We start from the raw sequence: 18,035 nt of genomic DNA on the forward strand, positions 1-18,035 counted from the left end.
GAATCTAAGTCTTTGAGAGTTGGAAGTAAGATGAGTGTATAATTCCTTACCCAACCAAGAAGCATGGGAAACAAAAAGGGGGTTCTTTAATGATTAAACCGCAAAGGTGTACACCAGGATCTTTGAGGGCAAACTTGGTCACCCCAGCAAGAAGGGAGGGTTGAAAGTGTATCCTGCCGTGCTGCCCTTGTTTCCCTTTCCACAGAGGAGAAGCTAAGGACTGTCTCTCTTCACAGGCAGTATTGGAATGCAAACCCCTGGCACTGAGCTGACTCCCAGGCCACTTTTCTATTGACATTTTCTGCCATACTCGCTACATTCTCAACATAAAATATCCCACCACTATCATTCTGTGGCGGCTGCTCATTTCCACTTACTGAAGCACCCCCAAGAAGGGCCAATTCAAAATAGGAGGCAGCACTCAAGAGCTCTCATCACAAATGCCGCAGCTTGGACGTCCTGCATCAGAACCCGCCTTTTCACAAGATACTCAGGTGGTCCATACGCACAGTACAGTTTGGGGAAAAAAAAACTTCCGGACTTGGACCTTCAGTAAGCAAAACATTTTGCAATGTGGCGGTGTGTGTCTATGTAACCGAAACCGAAGTTGAGTGAGGCACTACTTACTATTCGATTTGAAACAAAAATGTGCTCACAGCTCCGCTTTCAGCATCACCCCCCCCCCCCCCCCCCCCCCCCGTGGGCTCAGGCACTTGGGAGTTGGAAAACACAATTCGGGAGCACCTGGGAACAATGCAAAGAAGGTTATGGGAGGCGGAAGATGCTCCGTGGGGGTGCTCTGGGAAGCATATACACTGTGTGTGTTCAGCTCCCTTCTGAAACGCGTGCCCTCAGTCACGCCGGGGTAAATACTTGGAGCCAGGAACTCCTGAGGGCGGTGGGGGCAGCTGAAAGTTTGCCAAAGCCCTCGGAGGGGCCGGTCTCGGGGACATGATTGGCAGTCAGGAGAGAGAGGAGGGCTGGAAGCCGAGTGGAGGGAGAAGGCTCTCGGGCGGCGAGAGGTCCTGCCCAGCTGTTGGCGAGGAGTTTCCTGTTTCCCCCGCGGCGCCCGGGTGAAGTTGAGTGAGTCACTCGCGCGCACCGACCGAAGACACCCCCGCGCGCGCGCTCGCCAGGGGCAGGAGCCGGCCTCCTGCGCAGCTCCCCTCGGCCGCCGGGGGCCTCCCCGCGCCCCGCCGGCCTCTAGGCCCCCTCCCGGCTGGCGAGCGGCGCCACATCTGGCCCGCGCATCTGCCCGGCCGGCCGGCGCGGGGTCCCGAGAGGGCGCGGCGCGGAGGCGCAGCCGGGGCTCCGGGAGGCGCCGTCCGCTGCGCTCGGGGCTCGGTCTATGACGAGCGGCGGGGGCTGCCATGGGTCGGGGGCTGCTCAGGGGCCTGTGGCCGCTGCACATCGTCCTGTGGACGCGCATCGCCAGCACGATCCCGCCGCAAGTTCAGAAGTCGGGTGAGTGGCCCCCAGGCGGGCTTGGCGGGGCGCCGGGGGTCCCCGCTGCGCTTGACAGTCGGCCCCCGGCGCTCCCCCGGCGCTCGGGCGGAAACGGGAAAGTTCCCTCGGCGGCACCCACGCAGTCCGGCTCCCCGAGGCGCCGGGGTGTGAGTTTCTCTTTCAAAAGAGGAGGAAAGTTAAAGGGGAGGGGGCGCGGGGCACGTCGGGCCCCCTTTGTGCGGGCAGGAAAGGCGTTGTGCCGGCCGCGTTCGAGGCGAGCCCCCACCCCCGGAAAGGGAAGTTTGAGAAGTTGCTTGGGCATCTGAAGGAGGCTGTGGAGCCGCGGCCCGGAGCGGAGGCCGCCGAGGCCGCCAAAGCAGCTGGCGCACCTGGGGTCGCCGCGGCCCGGGGCGATGCTGCGTGCCCACCCAGATCTCGGCCAGCCACCCCCTTCAGTGGCCAGTGATTCCAGCCTTGGCTCCCGGAAGGCGCCGCACGTTCCCTCAGGCCGGCTTCTTGGCCGGGAGTCACCGTATGAAAGTTTCAAGGAACCAGGCAATTTCCAAAAGAAAGTTATCTGGCTCCACCGATGGTTGGGCGTGGGTGGGGTAGGGAGCGGGGATTGTCAGGTGGCAGGCGGGGAATTATTAACTCGGTGCCTACTAGGTGCTAGGTGCTGGGTGCTGGAGATGTTGCCTGGAGCGAGATAGCCCTGCCTTCCCGGAGGTGATGGTTCTCTGCAAGTGTCCTTTGAGGGAAACGGAAAAGTTAAATGCGTTAACTGTCCCTGAGCTCCCCACTCGGGGACGTTTTCGGAGGTGAAAAATGCAGGAATTGAGTTCTTAATTATTTGTTATGGAAAGTACCGAACCCCGGAGACCTTAAAAGTTACAATTTTTTGGCAGCAGTGATCCACATAACTGCGTATCTGCAGCTGAGGTCTGGGTGAACTGAGTACTTGGACCTTGAGGGCCTCAGCTTCCTCATCTGTAAAATGTTTAGATTTGGATAACTTACATCCCCTTCATCTGTGACATCTTGTCGCTCTCTTCCCCCATTGGTGACTTGGAGATGCCCTGATAGCCCACATCACCCTGAGGCACTCGCTTTATTTACCAAGGGCCAGCGGCAGACTTACCTTTAGGTTTGTCTAGAAGAAATAAGCACCAGGTTCTAAATGGTACGTTTCAGAGTATTTGAAGTGGATTGAGAACTTTTTAAAATGGTATTTCTTATTGAAGGTGGCACGGAGATGGGAGTTTTGAATGGAATGAGGAAGAAGCACTGTTGTAAACAAAAAATCCTAACCCAGATTTGAGTTTAATAAAGTCCTAGTGTCTCATTTTTGGATGTTTTCCTACGTTGCAGTACCAGCATGTTCAAGTGTCTCTGATTATACTCCCAGACACTTAAAAACTGAGTTATATGTTGCTAATAAAGATTTTAAATGGCATCCTTAATTTTCTGCGCATGTTAAAAATCATTAAAACTTTTGTTTCAGGTTACGAAAGAAGGAAATCAGCACACCCTGATTTCGTTAGATTTTGTTTACAAGGATAAGATTTATGCATTTTCAAATTCCAGACTCAGTAGTTCATGAGTCAGTTTCATTTCATCTATATACACATTTCTAAACAATTAACTTAAAAGCCTAGTGGCTTTTTATTTGGGCTTTTGAACAGTTTTTAAAAACCCACAGATTTCATATTTTGACGGAATTAAAGTTTCCAAATTTGAACTAAGGAATCATTTTGGAATTTGCATTCATTTGAAATTAAATTTTCAAAGACCCTGGAAGGTTGAAGTTAGCTATAATGAAAACGAGAAACCTACTTCCATTTCCATTTTAATTTTCCATGTAAGTAAGCGGTTTCAGGATTTTTCTAAAATAACTGGTAAACCATCAAGACATTTTTCAAAATACCTTACTGTGTGATAAGATATGAGGAAATGAGATGGCTAACAGTGTCCTATTAGGCCACCTAAAAAAGTCCATCTTCTGTTCAGTAGATTGATAAGCGGGCAAAGGATTTCAGTATAAGAACAAACTTCACTAAGAAGGTTTTGTAGATCCACCCTTCCTAAATGCCCCAAATTAATTACTCTTTAGGGGGAAATCTTAAATGTCAGAAAACTCTTCAGATCTGAAAAATGTGACTGTTACTTTTCAAATACCTAACAAGAGATTTCTGTTGAGGACTCAGTGTTGGTAAAAGTGTCATACAGATATACTTCTTACCTAAAATCATGTTAATGATGTACTTATTTTTGTCAAGGTCGGAGACTAGAGATCACTAGGCCCAGAATTTGATCTTTGGTCTGTTGCTTTTCAGAAAACACATTTTTACCCTCTCGGCCACTTCCTTTAATAACATCTTATTTTTCACCAGTTATGGTCTATACAAAATTCTCATCCTATTTTGTATTTATTGCCTTTTTTCAAGGTAGCACCCCATGGTGATGAGTCCTCATTATTGTCTGTGTAGCTACCTTAACTGCTACATGGTTTCCATTTTAGTTTGCCAGTCCTTAGTTATCAACACAACTTTAAAAATTTTTCTTTATTTTTTAACCCCTTTTTCCAATTGAGAATGACATCTCATTGGTGCCATTGTAAAAAGCGGCCATTACTCATTTGTCCTTTTCAGTGTATTTATAGAGCATCTCCTTGTACCAGGCAGGAGGCTCGGACCTGGAGAATGAGTGAATAAGACAGTTTAACGTATGGGAGGGTGTTAAAGGCAAAAGCAAGGACATACAGTTTAACCCTGTGTACTTGAAAGCATTAATGAATACTGGTGGTTTATTTTCTAGACCCCTTTTTCAAAAGCCATTTGGTTGTTGAATGCACTTGGAGGGATGCAAGTTGAACGTTTTTTTTTTTTTCTCAGTCCCTCTGAACCTCTTTCTTTTCATTGATCTGTTCTTTTCTAGGGCCATGTTATAGGCCCCCACTTGGCCACCCGAGTCCTCCATTCTGTAGCCAGTGTGGTGGACCCAATGTGCCCATCCAGTCTTTTCGGGGAGAGGCTTCAAGATACGAGCTTTGGAATGGAGGCCTCCTAGGTTCCAGCCCCACCTTCCATTTACTGGCTGTGTAAGGGGACACAGTCCCCTTCCTTCTCTAACCCCCAAACCCATTTGTAAAATGGGGATTACAGAGTTATGGTGAAGATTAAATGAAATAATGCTTTGAAGTGCCTAACACAGTGCCTGCAGCATCGTAAGTGCTCAGTAAATACCAGCTTTCATTATTATTATTAACTCCTTAATCAGGCCTCAGTAGGTCCTCCATGACCTGGTTGCCTTTTGATTCTGAGACTTCACATCCCACCAAGGCTCACACTTTCCAGTTGTATCCTTGTCATCCTGCATACACATTCCCTGAGCAGTTTAGGCCTTTTAGGGCCTTTGTTCAAGCTGCTATCTGTCTGGAACTCCTTACCCGAATAATTTTGCCTGTCTTTCAGACTTAACTCAAGTGTCATCTGCTTAAGGAAACCTGTTTAAATGCCCCGGGGTTGAGCTGAACATGCCCTCCTGGGGACAGACCTCTCTCTTATCTCATAACAATAGCCAAAATTATATCTTTATGTAACTCCCTTGCCAATCAAACCTCTCAAAGGCAGGGGGTGTATCTTGTTAATTTCTCCACATCCAGTGTCCCCAGAAGGACCTGACACATCACCTAGCACCCAGGAAATGTTGAGCTGAGCTGCTGGTACAATCCGGGGCAAGCATTTTAACAACCAGGCAGTCCCTGTTTATTGGGAGTTTGCTCTGAATGGTAAAATCTTCCTTTTAGTTGGAATAGTTTTGGCTCTGAAATAAGTGGGCAGTTTGGCTGTTTTTATAGTATGGAATTGGTGGTTTTTGTCTTATTATTCTGATGAGATATGGAAAAAGATGCTTCAGTTTCTCACAAACATGATGGAAAGTTCTCATCCAGTCCCTTTAGTTATACATTTTGAACTGGTGTAAGGCATTCTAAGCCATTCCAAAACTTTAGGGTTTCACCAAAGAAATTTTCCAGTAAATACTGAGTTCTCTCTCTCTCTTTTTTTTTCTCTAGAAGGTTGTCGAAAGGAGACTTTCGTTAAAAATGAAGTGCTGAAATCTAAATTTAGCTTTTAAGTTTCTTTTTTCATCAGGGCTTGATGTTTTGGTTTATAAGCGGTGAAGCAGAGTTGGTCGAAGGGAAGTGTGGGCCTGTAGCAGCCTCTGTCTGCTGCAGAGCAGTGTGGATATTACTTAGGTCTGATGCAAACCACCAAAACAGTTTAAAATAGGGTGCAGAGGAAACATACTTCCTGGCTAGAGCATGGCATTATTTAGCCAATTTCCACATAAAAGCATAACTCTGCCACCTTGTTAGCTTCTGCCCTCCAGCTCCTCATGTGTAGCTTCAGCCGAATTAACACATGATTTTCAGTGGAAATGACTTAGCAGAGACGCATTAGTAGTTAAGAATGCTCAATACTTATTTTGTGCTCCCTCTTTTTCATGTCATGTTTTGCTCCCCAGGTACTTGTTGCTTCTGACTGAGGCAATAACGATGATTCTCCTTCCTTGCCTGGCATGTCAGAGGGTTTAGAACGCTGAGCAGGCACATTGGCTCATCCCAAGGAGAAGTGGGGAGAAGGGAAACTAACATTAGAAAATCTGCTCTGAGGCAGCTGCTTGACATGACTTATCTAATTTAATCTTCAAAAGAAGCCCGCAAGATAAGTTTTATTATCTTTATTTATAAATGGGGAAGATGGAGTCTGCTCAAGGTCGCTTGAGGTTTGCCTGTGTGTGTGTGTGTATGTGTGTGTGTGCGTTCTCAGCTTGCCCTGCTTGCATTCTGCTAGGCTCTTTTACATAGTGGATCTGTGAGTACATATGTTGAGATGGAAGTTAGGGAAGGGGTAAAGAGTCATCGTGTTTGAGAAGGGGAAACTTACCATCTGATACCATCAATTCAGTGCTCCTGATTTCACGATTTGCTTGGCTTGCGTGATCTGCCTCCTTCCTGACTATCTCTGTACCTTAGAAAATCAAGATAAGACCGTCTCTTTATGAGGAAACTCTGCTCTTCCTAGTCTTATCATGGAGTCCTGGTGGTGGGACCCACCTCATGTGACCCATGGTTCGATCGCTTACAGCAGTTGGACAAGCACCATTTTCAAAGCTGTGTACTGTACACCCCCAGATTCCAGGCACGTAGGACCAGCATGCGTGTACAGGCCTCAAACAACTGTTGGTTGAGGGCAGAAAGAACAGAATTTATCGAACATAACAAAGGCGGATGATTTGACTCTTGAGGTCCCACTAATTTGAAAACTGGTATGTGGTTAAAGGTTCTTCTCCTCATGGTCGGATCTAGCCTTTTACTTGCTATGATCAGCTTTTTAGGTCTTGCCACTCAACATGAAGCAACTGCCTCCTTAGATGTAGTCAACTCAGGATCTCCCCCTTAGGCTTTCAGGGGTTCCCTAGCATCTTTGTTTTGTTTACAGGGCTGGAGCTTAGTTCATTAGAATGGGTTTAGCTGCAGAGTAAGTGCCCGTGATTCCTGAGGATGTAGGTGGGAAAGACTGTCTGCTGTCAAGACATGTAGCTCTCTCTCTCTCTCTCTCTCTCTCTTTCTTCCTTTCTTTTTCCTTTTTTTTTTTTTAAGATTTTATTTATTTATTTGACAGAGAGAGACACAGCGAGAGAGGGAACAACACAAGCAGGGGCAGAGGGAGAGGGAGAAGCAGGCTTCCCGCCGAGCAGGGAGCCCGATGCGGGGCTCGATCCCAGGACCCTGGGATCATGACCTGAGCCGAAGGCAGACGCTTAACGACTGAGCCACCCAGGTGCCCCTTTTTTCCCTGTTTTTCCTTTCCTTCCTTCCCTTCCTTTCCTTCTGTCCTTTTCTTTTCTTTTCGTTTGCTTTCTTTTCTTTCTACTTACATGATGAGATCCCCCCCCCAATTTTTTTCAGCTCAATTAAAATGTAGGCCTAGTATATGGGCAAAAGGGGCCTCTGCCCTGGGTCTTAGAGGGCACTGCCTTTGGTCTTCTAAAGTCAGACCCCTGTCCATGGGGTGAGAAGACTCTGGGCCTCTGAGTCCAAACCCTTCCCTTTTTTAGATCACATTTCAGGTACCTGGGAACAGCACTCCACTGTCCAAATAGCTCTGGGTTAGTTTTTACAGACTGTGTGGACCTTTAGTTACCTCTTGGTGAGGGCCTTTATAGCCACTAGTCTGTGCATCTAAGGGGTGGCTAAGGGGGAGCTGTAGCTTTGGAGAGTGTGTGCAGGGATGTGTTACAACTTGGGTGTCCATGCATATCTTACAAGGCCCCACTTGATACAGGATGGAGCAGGCACTGGAAAGAGGAAGGTGTATTATTGGCCAGGCCTGGGACAATGTTTACCCAAAACACCGAATTCCAGAAAGGGACTTGAATAGTTCAAGAGTTTTACAATTATACTTGGTCTTCCAAAGTATTATGAAGATACATTTGTTAGTCAGGGTAGGACAAAACCTATTTTATGTGACAGTTTCTCCACTTAATTTATAACTTCCGATATTTTGATCTATGGTATGTGGGCCTTCATTTGTCTTTACCCTGGGTCTTCCGATGCCATTCCTTTGCAGAGGTGTGGGGCACCAGATTGGTTTTTGTTGATTGTATTACGTTCTCCCTGGAGAGACTGGTCATTAATGAAAAAGCTAAGACTGTTTGTGATCATAATGGTGCATCTTCTTTGTGAAATTCAGTTTTTCATAGTCTGTATTTTCTTGAAGGAAACCTTAGTTCTATTAATTTGACTTGTTCTGTCTGCTGTTTTCACTTACACACTTTTTTTTAAAGATTTCCCAATGCTGTAATGGCATTTCCTCCATGTATTAGGAACACTAGGGCAAGGTGAAACTTCTCTGGATTTTTTTTTTCTACTATTGTAAATATTTATTTGAGTGATCCATAGCCTTCTCAAGCCTCTGTAAGGAAAACAAGAACATTAGAACAGTGTTAAGAAGTAAAAAGCCCTTCTGACACTATAAAAGGTATAGAATTGTCAAAACTATACATTTTAGAGAGCCAGGGAGTTGGCAGAACAAACATGAATGTTTCAAAGGAAAATATGGGGTCAGGTGCATACTTTGAGCATATGCCACAGCAGGTCTTATCTGTGAAAGCTGTAAATCATTACAGAGGATTCACTAACTTTGGAGGAAACTCACTCTGCTGCTTTGTGGATGACTACTAGTCATCCTAAAATTCTGTGAAACTTTTCTACATAGGGAAATTGAATTGGCCTCCTGTTCCCTGTGAGTGGCATCCCTCTCTTGAGGAAGCAGTATTCATGAGCCTTCTTGGACTGGTTTCCCAATAATGTATGGAGCCCAGTTATTGAGATCTTGCTACTGCTTGGATCATGCTGAGCACTACATCTCTATTAGTTAATCTTCAAAACAACTACTTCATGGAGGTAGATTTTATAATACTCATTATAAGTCCTTTGGAGTTTAGATAACTTAGCAAAGGCCACCCACTTAGCAAATGATTATGCTGGGTTTGGAACCCGGATGGTCTGGTCTAGGGACCTGGCCTCTAATTGTTATATTATATACAATACTGAGACTAAGCCACTTCAATTGACATACTGTTCTCTATTGTAGCATGGGTGATGGGGGAACATAGGGGTTAAGAAAACTAATGGTAATATCCAACAGATTTCTAATGCTTTAATGTTTTTCATTTATTATCCCATTTAATTTCTTTAGCTAAATAAAATAACATTTGATTCATACACCAGGTAATCAAACATCATGCCTGTCTTGTGACCTCAATGGGAAAATGCAATATATATATCAGCTGATGAATCATGGAGTATTTATGCCATCAAGGAGTTTTTAGGTATTCCGAACAAAACCGGCCCTTTAATTGGAAGGATTGGGGGAATTCAAGGATGCATATAAATACGTGGGGGATATATATGGTATGCCAAGGTGGATGCACCATGAGGTGAATGGAATGTAACTTTCAAGGCTTATCCCTGGTATAGATCCATCTCCTGGTCATGGAAGGGAGACTGGCAGTGTGCTTAGTGAGTGTCAGTCAAGTCCAAGAATATTTAAGAAATCATGCAGTGCCTTGAATATTATAGCTCACCATATAAAAGAAACTTGATAGAGGTTTTCCCAAATTTAGAGACACTTCAGAGCATTTATAGGATATCACTTAAAATGAATGATGAAGCTGAAACTCTTTCCAGACTATTCAAAAATAAATTACAAATTCTGATCAACAGTTCTAGAGGAAAGACTGAATTATTTTTCTATTCTCTCTATAGAGAATATTATAAAATATCATTGGAAGAGGTGATCAAAGAGTATGCAATCAAAAAAGATAGTAAACATATTTCAGAGGTATGTCAGGCAGTTAATTGACAAAAATAATTTTTTCTTTTGAAAGTTTATGTTTGTGGTATTTGTAGCTTTTTAAAATTTGCAATTTGTAAGATGACATTTTAAATTCTAAATATTCACTTTCATACCTAAATTTCTATTCTTTTAATTTTTATATCCTTTTTCTTAAAAAGTGCCCCTGAAATTTAAAAGCTTCAGCTTTCACGAGACCCAACCCTATGCTTAATGGTAGGATTTGCTTGTTGGCCTAGAAAATAAATAAAAATGCCTCCTTCTCTATCCCCCACCCCCATGCAGAGACTGAAGTCTGCATTGTTACATCATCAAACCCAAACTTTTTTTTTCCAGGTTTAACTACACCCTTCGTTATTTTCTTAATTTAGAGGCCCCATGCCAAGTAGAGAAGAAGTTGTAAATATGTAATTATCACAGAACCTTGATCTTGAATGAAACCCAGATCTGACCCTTAGTTTGAGATGAAGACTCTGCCTAGGAGACAGCTGGTGAAGACTAAAATATGTTATACTGGCAACCAAGGTGTCCGAGTGATCTGTCCAAGTCCCTTGGCCCCACTAGTTCTCATTTTTTTCTAGGTACAGTGGCAAGAATTGGACTAGATGAGGTTTTCAATTTTTTCTGTTCTGAAATGTTTCATTTTGTAACTTAGTGGAGGAAACCTTTGAGGTTGACTGAAAAACATAATCCTTAACTAATCGAAGTAGAAAACTCAAAAGTCATAACAGGTCAGAAGAGACACATACCGCAAACATCCACTTGGAGTTTGTTGGAGATGACTACTATTGAAAAAGAAAAAGAAACCATGGTTATTTTGAAAATTTCCTGGTACAGGTGCCTGAGCATACACCATGACTAAATAGCATGTTTACTTGAGCTAGCACTTCTTCCTTGCTGAAGAAAAGGCTTACTTGGTTTTGGTGGTAATACCATTTCTCTTTCGTTAATTATGGTGTTCTCTTTCTCCTCTTCGTCTGAGTTGGTTGAAGTGTCTGTGAAGGTTTTTCCTGAGGAAGAGAATTATGAAATGATTTGCTATGTCTAGGAAAAGAAAGTCCTAAAGAAGCTCCTATGTTTTCGGGGAAAAGAAAGGAAACTCATCTGATATAATTAGTCTTCTCTGGCTTTTCAAAGACTTATCACCACTTTTCTTAAAATATTCTCAAAAAAGACAGAATTTGCTACAGATTGGCAGATTGCAGACTGCTTTTTTAGGCAGGGGAGTAGCTATGAACCCCATAATTGCATTTCTGTATGGTCTGCCTACACCATTTAGCACAGAGAAGAAATCTTCTAACTATTGCTTTGAATGACTGTCTTGTTACTACATATCACTTTTATGTTTTGTTCTCTAAAACCCATTGTATTGGGGGAAAATGATGATAAAATTTGACCTCAAATGTGTGAAAAGGAAAAACAACAACAACTACAACAACCAGCAGTCACATTTTGCACTCACTATTCGGGAATCCCTAAAATTACATTGTTGTAAAATAGTTTCTAACAATCTCAACCCTTCCTGGGCACTCTTTTATTCTTATAGTTCCTATTATAATTAATTATATAATTTTTATTGCCTCTCTCCTCACCTATTTATTCCAAGGAGCCCCAAACCAGCCAGTCTTTTCTTTTTTGCTGTTTTCCGTTTTCCATCATCTCTAGCAAGCCTGCTTGTTCTACCTTCTCTCCCCTTCATGAGTCTTATTTAACATCTACCTGTTGTGAGTTATAATATGCACTGAGGTTCAAATCTGGAACTCAAGCATTCTGACCCCAAAACAATGCTTTTGTATCATCCCCTGATAACAGGAGCTGAAGATATTCTAATACCTTGCTACTCAAAGGGTGGTCCAGAGACCAGCAGCATCAGCATCACTGAGAATTACTAGAAATGCAGAATGTTGGGCCTGCTCAGAATCAGCATTTTAACAAGATCCCCAGGTGACTCCTGTACATATGCACTGAAGTTTGAGAAGTGCCGCTCCAATAAGATTAAAGCATTTTCCACACAGGAAGCAAAGAATCTGCAGTGATGGGTGGAACAGATCAGACTTGTTTCTGTCACTGAGGAAGAGAAGCATTCCAGGGAGAGTGGCTTCTAGTTTTCTGAGGGTGTTTTGACTCCTCGCTAGCTATAAGGCCCCTTTTTAACTGTAGGTAACTAACACACTGAAGCTAGCAGCAACAAACGCTCTGACAGCAAGTCAAGTCAATTAGTGAGTTGGTTTCATCCTGTCTGTTTACCGAAAACATCGTCCATGGCTCTTTCCCTTAACCAACAACTGTAGATCCTAGATATCCGTTTTTCTGCATTTAACACATTTACTCATTAGGCATTTAATCATAGACCGCCTTGACATTTGTAGGCCTTAATTAAGATCTATTATACCTTGGCATTTCTTAAAGTATGTGGCACTGTGCTGTATACAAAGTATGTACCCAATAAATTAATGAATTAATGTCAGATTTTTCAGGACATGGTTCTATTCTTCAGCATTAAAAAAAAAAAATCTTTTGCCTTGAGAAAGTTATTTGGTTGATGCCGAGTGAGAACTCACTGAATTTTCTTGAATCCCTCAACATTTATTTTGGTCTGTTTTCAGAGTGCCACCAATGACTTTTTCAGTGATTGTTCTTTTATTTACCATAAGGCAATTTTTTGCACCTCAGTTACTTTTGTCTTTAAGAATTATTGGTCTCGGGGCACCTGGGTGGCTCAGCCTAACTAAGCGCCTGCCTTCAGCTCAGGTCATGATCCCAGGGTCGTGGGATCGAGCCCCGCATCGGGCTCCCTGCTCGGCGGGAAGCCTGCTTGTCCCTCTCCCACTCCCCCTGCTTGTGTTCCCTCTCTCGCTATGTCTCTTTCTGTCAAATAAATAAAATCTTAAAAAAGAAATAAAATTTAAGAATTATTGGTCTCTGGCAGTTACAACATCAGTTCTCACACCTCTTTCTGATTTTTAAAATAATTTTATTTCCTAATTTTTTTTCCTTTTGACATTGTAACTGTACTCGGCAAAAAACAAAACAAACAAAAAACAGAAAAAAAACTGTCCGTAGAAACCTGTATCTCATGTTGCTTCCTTCTGCATCAACTCTCATCTTATTCATCAGAATAACTGTAAATCTTATTACCTAGAACCTCGTAATCAGACAAATTTTTACAACAGGAACCTAGTTACATGAAATGCATAACCATTTGGTTTCGTTTTTACTCTTAAATCATGCTACCACAATGCAAGTCTGAACTCACGTTTCCTGTCCTCTCTGAGAAGCTCATTGGTTTCTGCCCATGGATGCCCTTCGTCATTTTCTGTTTCATACATGTACATGGCCATCAGTTAAATCTTCTCCCCAGACGTCATTTTGAATAGGTGGCTCCTGATAGAAAGCCTTCTATGGATCTTCTCTGTGGAACCTAGGTGATTGATTATATGGCCTTACTTTCTCTTTGAGGTCAGGGGCCGTGTCAGTATCCTTTGTTCCTAAGATGCACCGATGGGTCACAGGACTGGTTTGATGATTACATGCATGAATGCGGCCAGGCCTCTTTCCCATTTCCCTTTCTGCTCTTGCGCATGCCTCAGGCCCTGATTCCATTCCAGCTAGGTGTCCTCACACATCCTTTTGCTTTTAGATTTGTAACTGGTGACTGTTCTGCTCCCCCCAATTTTCCTGTTCTCTACCCATGCCCTATAATACCTCCACCATGCTGAAATAATGCCTGAGCAAATGCCATTTCCCCTCTTGGATCTTCAGTTAGTTACCCCAGTCAGATTTCCCTTCTTTTTCCCCTTCACAGCCTCACCAATAAGCCTGGCTTCCACACTCAGGTGGCTTTGACCACCAGGCCACGTGTAGTTGTGCCCCTTATTAGAATGAAAATTCTTTGAGGGAGAATCTTCTGTCTGATTCTTCCCTAGCACTCACTGTGCGTTCTCACTGAAAGATTATTGCTGTTGAGAATTCATTACTTTTAAAGGCCAGGGAAACTGCTTATAAATCCAAGATGGGATGATAGGATATATATCCTATCATAAATATATATATATATATATGTATTTATATATAAATTTATGTGTGTATATTTTTTCTAGACTGTTTACCTTCTCATCACCAAGTGCATCATCAGGGGGTTTGTCATTTATAATAAAGCCACCCAGAGGGAACCATGGGCTTGTGGGAAATTTTGAATGATCTGAGGCATGTAAGTTGCTCTTTGCAGGGCAGGTTCCCTCTGCCTTCAGTCTTTAGCTTCTGTGAATTTGGGGGAGCTGCAGTCTGTAGGTGTTAAGGCCTGTTGCTTTTCCATCCGTCACAGACTGCCTTTGATTCATTTATCCTCTTTTGTAGGGGACCCAACGTGTTACGACTGTAGGCGCCAGAACAAGTCATAACGTAAATCGTATTATCTGACTCAGAACAATTTTTTGCCACTCCTGCCTTTCATTTTTTGTGAATTGTAGGGTATCTCCTGTCATTGGGATAGTTGGAGAAGGGGCAGTTGAATGAAGGGGTCTTGGTGCAATGGAGAGCGTCTGAAGACACCCTTCTACCTGCCCGAGGGAAGATATCTTCTATTGCAAAGATGACTCCTGGTTTTAACAACAGCTTCCAGACATGGCTGCCGCCTCTCTTCCAGTCGGATTGTCACCCAGGGAGCCCCTCCTCCAGGGAAATTGGAGAGCGACCCCTGACTTCATAACATTACTTAGGCATGGACTAACAGTGCCCTACCTGCTCTATCTAGGGGAAAAAGGACATGAAATAAGAATTTTATGTCTTAATATTCTGTGGCACCTATGGGAAATGGTTGACATAGAATACTTTTAATTTGATGTACTGTTGGTTAGCTTTCAAAACTGCTGAAAGCATTTCTCTTTCAAGATTTTGATGATGCTGTTGGTGAGGATGTTTGTGGCCATCACATAATCACTTATGCAGCACCGTGCAAAGCATTTCGTCAAACTCAAGAGTGTCTCCTGTTACCAGTTTATTAATGAAATACTTATGGTATCTTCAGGGCCAAGGAAGGAACCTAGTTTCTTAATAGCTCCATTTTTGCTTCTTGAATAACTGTTGGAACTACAGTTACCTCTGCTCCAAGCTTATTGGCATTGTTCCTTCTCAAGGTATAACTCCTTCTTAAAAGCAATTGACTAAATGTCAGATGTCTGTGTTACTCATGTTCTGCCAGTCAGAACAGTTTTGTTCTTCTGTCTCTATTTTTATTCAGACATTCATCTTTAAGCTCTGGGAAAGGAATCTTCACCTTGACCTCTGATACAATGTACTTTTTATTACGATCAGTACTTTAATAAAATTTATGTTAAAGCAAGTCATGGTGAGCATTTTATAATGTACATAATTGTCAAATCACTGTGTGGTGCACCTGAAGCTAATACAATATCGTATGCCGAGTGTACTTTAATTAATAATGATAATAATAATAATAATAAGAGAGAGTCTTTAGAGGGAGCCCCTGAAAATCTTGGGAAAATCTGATTGATCTGATGTCACTTCTTCCCATGTTACATGAAGTGACCATGGAGCCCACTTGGCGTTTGTGCTCTCTGAATGGAAGTGCCTTGAAGTTAAGAGCAAATGAAGGGGTTGGAGGTCGTAATTGATGATTGTGCTGGTTGAAAGCAGTCATTTGTGTGCCCTTCCTCAGCAGTGACCAGGGCTGCAGTGGAAGGTCCTGATTTTTGTGAATATTTCTGCCCATAGCCCTCTCTGGCACGTATCTCTTGGGAGCATATAAGATGTCCTTTGTTGTTAAAATAGCTGTTAAGTGAATACGAAAAGCATAACAAACATCGTAAAAATCGTCATTTGCCAGCTTGTCCAGGCATATAAAAAAAAAAAACAAAAACCTAGTGTCAGTAGGGCGCCCAGGTGGCTCAGTTTTTAAAGCTTCTGCCGTCGTCTCAGGTCATGATCCGAGGGTCCTGGGATCAAGTCCCACATCGGGCTCCCTGCTCCGTGGGAAACCTGCTTCTCCCTCTCCCACTCCCCCTGCTTGTGTTCCTGCTCTCACTGTCTCTCTCTGTCAAATAAATAAATAAAATCTTAAAAAAAAAAAAAACCTAGTGTCAGGAAAACAGAAAAGAGCAGGAATTTCAATGACTTTATTCTTTTTGAGGCTTACGAGGGAAAGAGCATCAGTGGGAAAAAAAGTCTAGCATGATAACTTCGAAGAAAACATGTTGACCATATCTGGCTATGATAATTTTTTAATAACCCCTTATGTTAATAGAGTTCTTTATGTAAAACTGTTTCACCTGGATGTCATATTTAATTCTGGAAACAACCCTCTGAGTGGGTATAATTACCCTGTTTTACAGATACTATGGAAATGGAAGCCCAGAAAGATGAAACCATCTAAGGCATTGTAAAGCATCACAAATTTGTGTTTCTGTCATTTTACCGTTTTTTGGTCTTTGTGCTCCCTTGCTGCTTAATTTTCCAAGTAAATGTAAGACAAACACTATGGTCCCATTGTGTTTTTATATTTCTGTAGCTAACTTGTAGTAGAGGGGATGGTAGGGTTGACGTCAAGAAACCCTGTTCTTTGCCTCAGAAATCGGAAACCATATTTAGGACGAGAGAATTCCCTCCTTCGAGACACAGTTCTCTGAGGGCTTTGTCGCCCGGTCTTACTAGAGTTCAAGCTATGTAATGAGTCATTTTTCTTTATCTCCTTTTCTTGTGGAGCAGTTTTTCTTTTAAACACTATGCAGTCGGCCTTCTTGAGGGTTATGTCACTCCTGCCAATAGACACAGGTTGCCATTTATAAGACTGTAGGTAGTTGCCACAGTCTTGTCGTTTTGCTCTTTGCCAGAGCTTCAAGGTCCTTTACATAATCAGGGAGATGGATGGCTTTACACAGGAAGGGTGTGTCTTCACCATATAGGTCTAGAGGTCAAGTGTTGTCTTTGGCTTCCTTTCCCAGAACTTTTCAAAGATGAATGTTTGAATAAAGATAGAGAAGAACAAGATTGTTTTGACTGGCAGAACACAAGAAACACAGACATCTAGTATTTATTTAAATTACTTTTATATAAAAGAACTTGTATCTTGAAGAGTAGCAAAGCCTACTTACTTGACTGACATTTTCAAAGGCTGTGCTAAAGAATCACCTTGATTAGCAGAAACTGCATTCTGTTTGCCAGCTACACAAAGCTAACTGATACTCCTGCTAATTTGTTCTATAAAATGTCATTTCCCCCACAACCTAAAAAGAGAAGTTGAGTCATGATGTTGTTTACTCCACTTTGGTTAAGGAAACACGTTAAATGAGCTCCCATATTACATAGTATGGACTTCTTTCTCTTCTTTTCCACCATTATTCATCAGGATGATTTTTCCAGTGGACTCGGGACTAAGGATTGTTCTGATCCTTCCGCCTCTGTGAAAATTTCCTAGAAGAGATCAGCGTCTTTAAGGAATGACTGGGTTCATGAATTTATATGAGAAGTGGAGAGATCTTCTTCAAATTAGAATAGGTTGCAGTGTTACCTTTTTATGTACTTCTTGTTTAAAAGGGATGCCATAGTAAATCTTCTAGAACACTACCTTTTATATAATCCTTTAAAAAATGGTAATTTGTACATACTGTTTCCTGTCAAGGCAGATGTAATTATACTTAGAAAAATACTCAAATTTTGAACATTTCAGAGATGGTCCCTCTTCAGATCTGGTACATGGTGGTGCTCAATATATATCTGTTAAATGGAATAAGATAGAAAAAAAATCAGAGACTAGGAAGAGAAATTAAATTGTAGGACCATATTGACTTAAAAGTTATTTTTTGTGTTATATCTATTTAGCTTCATGGATTTTCTGAACGAAAAGTTTCTCCACAACTGTTAAATCTGATCTAAGGAACTATTTATCTTATTAATTTCATTGGTAGTTTATCTAAAGGGAGATACACTTACGTTGGACTTTTTTGAAGTCATTATTCGTTTTTGCCATGTGGGGTCAAAGTCCTTTAAAAATTCAGCTTTCTCAGGAAAACTCAGACAGATCTGAGTTTTCTCAGGTCTTCAGACAGATCCTCCTTCAAACTCATTGTGCCCTTGGCGATTGGCAAAGGATTTCCACCCTTTAAAAAGATAGGAATTTGTAAAACTCTTACTAAAAAAATAATCTAAAAATGA

General features: G+C 42.4%; 1 protein-coding gene across 2 annotated transcripts in view; it reads left to right on the forward strand.

Moving 5' to 3' along the window:
• Positions 1–1,059: 1,059 nt before the first annotated feature.
• Positions 1,060–18,035, forward strand: part of TGFBR2 (transforming growth factor beta receptor 2) — an 89,574-nt gene continuing 72,598 nt past the window's right edge. Inside the window, exon 1 of one of the 2 annotated variants that reach the window (XM_073901176.1) lies at positions 1,060–1,083. Coding sequence is in view for 1 of the 2 variants with exons in the window: in XM_025883364.2 (XP_025739149.1) it covers positions 1,371–1,464 (94 nt within the window). In the remaining variant the exon portion in view is untranslated. The other variant, XM_025883364.2, reaches the window with a different exon arrangement.

This window comes from Callorhinus ursinus, unplaced genomic scaffold, assembly GCF_003265705.2.
Source record: "Callorhinus ursinus isolate GAN/ISIS: 27379988/994484 unplaced genomic scaffold, GSC_fseal_2.0 scaffold1, whole genome shotgun sequence".
Lineage (NCBI taxonomy): Eukaryota > Metazoa > Chordata > Mammalia > Carnivora > Otariidae > Callorhinus > Callorhinus ursinus.